The 8,283-nt window shown below is 33.0% G+C and overlaps 1 protein-coding gene across 1 annotated transcript; it reads right to left on the reverse strand.

Annotated features, from left to right (window-relative positions):
- Nucleotides 1-2,988: 2,988 nt before the first annotated feature.
- Nucleotides 2,989-6,817, reverse strand: LOC134270598 (uncharacterized). Its single transcript, XM_062752830.1, has 4 exons — nucleotides 6,708-6,817; nucleotides 5,761-6,021; nucleotides 5,232-5,491; nucleotides 2,989-4,403 (listed from the first exon to the last, which is right to left on the reverse strand). The coding sequence occupies exons 1-4, from the start codon at nucleotides 6,770-6,772 to the stop codon at nucleotides 3,745-3,747; spliced, it is 1,245 nt and encodes a 414-aa protein (XP_062608814.1). The 5' UTR covers nucleotides 6,773-6,817; the 3' UTR covers nucleotides 2,989-3,744.
- Between the last annotated feature and the right edge of the window lie 1,466 nt (nucleotides 6,818-8,283).

Genomic DNA, 8,283 nt, shown 5'->3' on the forward strand with positions numbered 1-8,283 from the left:
AGACAACACAAAAGCAATATATACATGTATATCGCAAGCCAAATTCACAAAAAATGAGCTAAACATAGTTTCACAGTCGATAAACTAGGTTTATCTCTTGTAAACTGTAGTTTACGGACTGTAAACTATAGTTAACGACGTTAATCTATATTTTACATCAGTAAAACATATTTAACGCGATAATCTATGTTTCAGAAGCGTAAACTATACTTAACACTGAAAAAAATCATTTGCGATTGCAAAACATAGATTATCTGATAAATACAATTTCACAATTTGTAAACTATGGTTTACAACTCTTAACTATAGTTAACGACCTGATAAATATAGTTTCACGATTTGTGAAACTATGATTAACAACTCTTAACTACTAGTATACTTCACGATTGTAAATTAAAGTTAACAGACGTGAATCTATGATTATCAACAAAATTTATTGTTAACGTTTTATTACAGACAGATAAACATAGTTTAGCATTCGTAAACGATAGTTAACAACCGTTAAATATATAGTTTTACAGATGAAAACTATAGTTAACGAATTGTTAACTATAGTTTACAGTCGATAAACCTACTGTATCAACTGTGAAACTATGTTTAGCAAATTTTTGTGAATTTGGCGTGCCATAATAAATATAGTTTCACGATATGTGAAAGTATGTTAACAACTCTTAACTATAGTTCACGATTGAATATAATTATTATAGTTTACAGACGTGAATCTATGTTTATCAACAAAATCTATTATTAACGTTTTATTACACACAGAGAAACATAGATTAGCATTCGTAAAATATAATTAACAACCGTGAAATATAGTTTTACAGATGAAAACTATAGTTAACGAATTGTTAACTATAGTTCAGGGTTTGTAAACTATAGTTTACAGTCGATAAACCTAATGAAACTATGTTTAGCTCATTTTTGTGAATTTGGCGTGCCATACACGTAATATAAATGAATTCACTGAAAGTGCAACACTGAACAAAAGAATCGGTAATTTAACTGGGAATTTGGGATTTTTTTTTATTATCCTTGAAATCGAAATCAAGTATTGTGGAATCATTCCATATAAAAATCATGCAAAAGGTGATTCACTCAGGTTCTCAGAATTCAATGATTTTAGTGATTTCACAGTATATTAGTTAAACAGAGTACTGTGGAATCATCATTGTTTGTGGGTCACCCTTATCCACGTATTTACATCCCTAAATTTTTTTTGCCCAATTACAATTTTGAGAATAATTGTCGATTTATTTCTAATATACATATTTTAAAAGGGCGAAAAAATAATTGTTTTTGCATTGTTGCTAGGGAAAATTTTCTGTTGCCATGGAGATTAATGATTATAAATTATTCTTTCTTTTTAAAATTATGTTAGAGTTATTTTCTATTACTTGAAAAATTGTAGCTGCCACAAAAAGATAAAAATTTATAAGATTTTTGACCCAACCCTTTAGCATTTTTCATTTTTTAGTTATCAAAACATCCAATTTTGTTGCTAGGCAACGAATAGGATTTTTCAAAAAAACCCACGCTTTCAAAGACAATCTGTAAAAGAGAAAGTTCTCTACTTTTATGTGAAAGTCATGCAAAATCTGTATTAGCTTGGTATTTTTTTTAAACTGACCTTGAATATTGTAAAAAATCAAGGAAAATGCTGAATCAGCAAAAATGTAAAAACATGCATATATTCTAATGTATACCATAGTACTAGCTTCAGAGAAAATATCAATGTCTTGTGTGTTTTAAACAAATAAAGTATGTGTCTTTATCATACCAGTAAATGTGAATTATTGTTAAAGTTTTTATATACAATTTCAGGCTTTAAAGATCATTGATTTTCAGTGCCTTCAAATAGAAAAATTGGTTGCTTGCTAAGGAAATTACTTTGATCAGGTTTCCATAGTAACCATGATTCAAAACATTTTTTATTTTACATACATGGATCATAGGTCAAGAGAAATCTATGTGTGGAAAATCATTGAATTCTGAGAACCTGAGTGTATCACTCAAATATCACTTTTGCATGATTTTTACACGGACTGGTACTTAATTTGTGGGGGTCAATGTGCCTATGCAAGCAAAATTTTACAAAAATTTAGGGATGTAAATACGTGGATAAGGGTGACCCACAAACAATGATGATTCCACAGTACTCTGTTTAACTAATATACTGTGAAATCACTAATTTTCGTGGGGGTTAATTTTCATTGTTTTCGAGGTTTGAAGAGACCCACGAATTCATGCCCACCATTGAATGTAAATTTTCATATGCACAACTACTTAAGAGTTCTTCATCCACGGAATCAAATCCCTACGAACCAACATTTTTTCATCAAACCACGAAAATTTGACCCCTCGAAAATATGTAATTTTACAGTATCTGGAGATTGACCGTTTAATTTCTAAGAGAGGAATTTGTAGAGTTTTGGAAATCATATTCCTGTCATTGTAATTTTACAAAAATATCGATATGTCGTACACTTAGTTGCCTGAAGGTTACCTCCTCTAATGAATTATTTCATTTTTAGGATCCTGGAGCATTCTAAAAATCTTGTTTTTACACATGAAAGAAACAATTTTTTTTACTTCTAACAAATGAATAAAGATGTCGATTTTGCCATAGGGTGTTTGTGCGATCGCACCAAGCGAACCTAGGTTCCGACGGTTTTGATTTCACCACTTTCCTCAACTGTCATCTGAACTCAACCCTTATCTGTATGTACAGAAACATCTATTGTGTGCAAATACTGAAGGGCATCGGAAATCGGAGATAAATCCTTAACTGACCCAAGTTTAACCCCCTCTGCTCTTAACTTTAAATCGTGGACACCCTCCGGCATCTTTGGCATAGAACATAGCCAATGTTTACATTTTTGCCCTAACAAAGACTTGTACCTATTCTGCAGGATTTCTCTAATGACAGTACTCATTCCTAGTGAAGTTCTTGAGAGGCAACAATAACATAACAGACAGGTGTGCTCGTCGACAATTGATGGTTTATTGTTTGCTTGCTCTTGTCTTTTGGAAAATGTTTCACTCATATTCGCAACAAAAAACAAAAAACAATTAAAAATATTCATATATTGATTTTAAATCCCTCGGTAAATGGATACATGTATATAGCTTCTTTGACTTTTTATTGATCTTCATTCGCAATTGAAGAACGCTAATGAGTAGATGATATATATATAGCATAATTCATCAAGGAATTAATAATTAAATGAATATTTCCATATGGATAAAAAAAAATGAAATTCCAAATAATTTGTGCAAAAAACTAATATCAGCATTTTGTCCAATGAAATTCATTACACAAACACATATTGTTTTTCCAACCACATATTGTTTTTCTAAATCTCATCATCGTCTCAGTCCTAATTTATTTTGGAAAATATGGAGAAAGAGTGGAACGGAAATATGTACGCAACTTACTTTAAAGTATAGTACAAAATAAACTGTCAAGTAATCATATTTCTTAAATCACATATTTCCCTGTCGATAATGAAATAATTATCATGAAACTCTGTTTATTCTATTATGTAAATCGACATATTCATCACTCCTTATTTAGGACCATTTCAAACTTAGTTTGGACTTTCAGTAAGGCGTGGCATTCTCGACGTTACATAAATAACTTTGTTGAAATTGACAGGCGTTAAACATGTAGCGCTGAGAATGCCACGCCTTATTAAAAGTCCAAACTAAGCTGAAAATGGTCCCAAAGAATCACATATATCATCAAAGAATCAACAGGAACACGACTGCAAAACTCCAAACAATGTGAATTTCGAATGAAATGAAACACAGTTTTGGAACGGCAGTGTTGGTAGGTTGTTCATCGGATGCAAAAGCTTTAACGAACACTGGCGGAACTTTTGAATCAAAAGCATATATTTCAATAGCAGAAATATTTCCATCTTCTCCCTCAATAAATTTCAGTGATTTATAATTTACTAGTCCAGAAATCAATCCTACTGACTTAACATAAAATTGGTCTTTGGTTCTCTTTGCGTAAAGGTCAAAATGCCCAAAACCATAGTGGAGGGTCAGTTGAGTTTGGTTCACACTCACAGAGGCAAACCCATAGGGAGTGTTTTTGTATAGACCTACATATTCCCTCACATTTCTAAGGGGTGTTCTTTTAGTGTCTATTTGCGGTTTAGATGAAGACGTTTTACTTTTGAAAGGTTCCGGAAATGAACACATTAAAGTGGCGTTTAGCCATGGGTCCTCGCCAAGATACATGTCTGAAATTAAATTGTGAATATTGGAGCGATATAAGTAGCCCGGGTCATCTCCTGTCATGGCAGAGAACACGCCCAATTGCATGTCGGGATACAATGTTAATTTGGCTCTGTATCCAAATGTACTTCCGGTGTGTGAAAGAATTTTGTATCCTACAAAATGAAAAAAAAATAATTTTAACGAAATGGAGTTCAATGCCTCCACGTTTTCAGAAATATGTATTGTCATTATTACTGAAAGACCATTCTTTTCGATTTATGAATGTTTAAAACACACACATAAATACCTTTAAAATAATAAATCAAATTTGTCAAAACATAAATTTGCATTTTGAATGTGACGTGTGTAAATGTTTATGACAAGGTTTATTTACACAAACAATGTGTTATCATTTTTCTCAATTACGCCAAGAAGCATAGGATGCTCACTTCCCACATGGCACCTGATCCCACCTCTGATGTTTCAGAAGTCCGTGTTTGCTCTGCTCCTATTTGTATTGATAGGATGGACTTATGAGCTTGACTACTGTTCGTTATCTCCATATTTGATTCACTAGTCTCCTGAATAATCGTACTGTTTCAATTTAAACGCTAGAATGGAATGCCATGAAACTCACTATTGAATCATCTCACAGTCCATGTTTGTGTCGATAATACGATTGCGATGAAGTGATGATATAATGATGAGAAAGTGATGCGATAGCACAATATTGATGATGCAATGGTGCGATAATGCGATGACGATGAAGCGATGACACGATGGCGCAAAACCTTGAAGAGGCAATGGTGTGATAGTGATGACATGAAGGGGCAATGATGATGAAGTGATGATCACTATTTCACATTGTTGCGCGATCGCATCGTCATCATCAGGCTTTCGCATCATCGTTTCATTGTCATCGCATTATTGCGCCATAGACGCGTTTTGTTGATGCTCAAAAGCACCCTTGTGGGGAACATAGCCCTATCCATAATACAAACCTCTGTAGTAACCGGTTTTCCATCCCATGGCATAGGAGTCCTCAGTGAGAGTAACCGGAATTAATGGACGCGTGTAGTATTTAGATATCGAGCTACTGGCAACCCTTAGTTGCGGAGAATGCATCATAGTTAGTTTACTTTTCGAAAGCAATCGTTTCCCATTTCTAGTTTCACCGCTGCCTAGATGGAACAACATCCATTTTGCCATGTCGTCTGACGTACTCAAAACACAACCCGAGCCACATAAATCACCCCAACGTCTGTGCATGTAATAAAAATATTGTACATTTTTCAATCTACATTGTTCGGAATGTATGTTTGATAACATATGAAATGCATATTGACATAATCATAATGGAACTTTTTTTAAAGATTTAAATTGGAACTCCAAAAGTTAAGCCTTGGACACGCATTTAACGCTAAGTTTTAAACTCGAGTTTGAGTCTTTTTTTTTTTAAATCTGCAAAAATCAAAATCATGTCCTGTCTAAATTTTTTAGAGGTACTCCGCATTTATATGCTCATCATACCTAGAAAATTCCCAGGGAACTTCTGCGAGTTCCCCATAGTTATCCAGGTAACCTCTCGCTAGCTCAAGTTTTGAGGGGTCGGCAGTTGTGGCAAAATTGGACGATGTCATTTCTAGAGGATCAAAAATATGTTCCTTGATCAGTTCCTCCCAGCTTTTCCCGCCAATAATCTCCGCTATTCTGGTTAGTAAACCGTACATCAAGTTGCTGTAGTAGAAGCTGTCTCTAAATCTCCCTGTCCTATCCAAATGTTTTAATCGTCTGAAAACAATAATCAGCAGATTTAGCAACCTTATACGGTATTCACCGTGATAAAAACTAGTATTCAAGATGCATAATGTGCGGACTTTTTTTATGTGTATGTAACTATTATTGTAATACATGTAATTAAAACGCTTAGTAAAATGAATCTATACAAATCAGATGATTAGATTGAGATATAAATGTGATAAACTAGTACATGTAACATACTTTAAATACTTATATATATAGTTGGAAAAGATCTGATAAATTTGGGAAATATATGTACATATTTATTTAATTAGTAATTGAAAAATTACATTGAATCTTGTCGGCGAAAGCATTTATAAAAGAAAAGATTGGTTTAAAATCATTGCTGTTATCTTAAGCATCATCTTTACTTTATAAAACAATCGTTGTGAGTTAGCGGACCCCCCTCCATAAAAAAATCGAAACGAAAGAGACGTTGACCATAAACTTTACTCCGTTTTATGGAAATTAGGAAACTGGAAAGACGAAAAATATACACATATTGTCGTCACTTTATAATTTTTATGAGTAATAAAAAAAGTGATGATGTGTCATTAAGAGCATTCATTTCAAACCATAAATTTCCAGCTTACAAACAATTACATGTATATAATTTGCTGAGTATATTTATTCCTCTTAATGGGCCCTTCAGCTTAACTCGAGATCAACAACCTTACTGGATTAAGTTTGCCCGGGTCAGGTTGGTGTCCAGTCGTATGTAGTTATTGCCTGGAATACCCATCCGATGAGACAGCAGATCTCTGACTGTAGAAAATTTTGAAAGGATCTCATCCACCAACTGGTCCTTTTGTTAACGAGTAATGAGCAAAAGTTGTTTTGAAAATTTTAATTAGATCAAATTGCGTCTTTTGTTACGTCACTTTTATCAGTATGCTAAACATTCTATAACAGGACTCTCAGTGTCACAATGTGTGTATATCAACTGTGTATCTGTAACGATATACGTACAATATACTAGTACTCAAAGTAAATTTTAAAAAAGGTTTCTTTATGGGCTTCGCCATAAAGAAAATGAGACGATACAAATTAATAAGCTAACAGGGCATAAAACAGGGACCACTAAAACTACAGAAGTGGGATCAGGTGCTTTTGAGGAATAAGCGTTCCCTGTTGGTCATGCATTGACCAGATTTATGGAGTAGTAATCTTTAGTCAAATTATATTGTTTTTATTTTAAATTAAAGATTGAACATTTGATATTTATCATACCATTAAAAATTTATTATAACGATCATAGAGGTCCTTGAAACCCCTGCAACATAAACCTATTTGTCAGAAGCCTGACCAAAAATGATCGTACTAGTGCGTATCGAATAAACATAGGGACATAAACACCCTGTGGAAGCTGCTTCATAAAATTTATTCAAAGCACGACTCTCGGGACAAGGCTATAGAGTCACACTACATGTAAGGGGATCGGTCAAAGTTTAAATACATGTCTAGGTAACGGTCTTTAAAATTCTTCTCAAGATCAGAAGGTATCATTCAGTCGTATTTATGAATGGACATTACAACGTCGTGAATATTTAAAAAAGTATATATCGATTTGAAGCAAAGAGTACAAATTCAAGGAACATAAAAGATGGCCATGTGTTTTTTTAAGGACTTAATCACAATGAAAGCAACATGGCTTTTTCAACCGTAAATATTTAAGAAAGTCAGAGAGAAAAAAAATAATGGTAAGAAAGAAATGAACAGATCTGTTTTGTTATCTCCCAAGTGGGTGTTAAATCCAATATGATTTATAGGCTAACAACAGAAGTTTTGGAATTTTACAAACAATCATGCAGTGTACTCTGGTTGTGAACGGATTGGGTTTTTGCACGGCGAGATAAGAATGCTAATGTAAACAATCACTATATATATATGATAAGAAAATGGGGAGATTTTGATATAAAATATATGTTTTAATGCATCTATCGATTGATTTTTTAAAAACATATATATCTTTGCTTTTGATATTTTTTGTTCAATGTTTTTCGCTTCTAAAATTAGGTTACAATTTATATAAATTTACAAGGTTTTTGATAGAGTCAATAGAGATTAAAAAAAATCAGTCTTCAGAGACAGTACTATAGTATGATATGAGTTAATCACAAATATCTTACTTTGCTTATCCTAAACTTTGGAAATATTACGAAAAACAGCATGAGAGAGAGCATGAACATTGGCACTGTTTGTTAGAATTCAGGTTAAGTCTTCAACTATTTATCTCACCAAGTGTCGATTATT

This window comes from Saccostrea cucullata, unplaced genomic scaffold (assembly GCF_032062105.1).
Source record: "Saccostrea cucullata isolate Sc308-1 unplaced genomic scaffold, CSIRO_AGI_Scuc_v1 ctg679, whole genome shotgun sequence".
Classification (NCBI taxonomy): domain Eukaryota; kingdom Metazoa; phylum Mollusca; class Bivalvia; order Ostreida; family Ostreidae; genus Saccostrea; species Saccostrea cuccullata.

Excerpts from the sequence above, each read along its gene's own strand:
- LOC134270598 (XM_062752830.1), bottom strand. The coding sequence starts at position 6,772 with ATGGGTATTCCAGGCAATAACTACATACGACTGGACACCAACCTGACC. Across the intron at positions 6,022-6,707 it reads ACCCGGGCAAACTTAATCCA|ACGATTAAAACATTTGGATA; the intron begins GTAAGGTTGTTG and ends TATTGTTTTCAG. Across the intron at positions 5,492-5,760 it reads GTTCCCTGGGAATTTTCTAG|ACGTTGGGGTGATTTATGTG; the intron begins GTATGATGAGCA and ends TTACATGCACAG.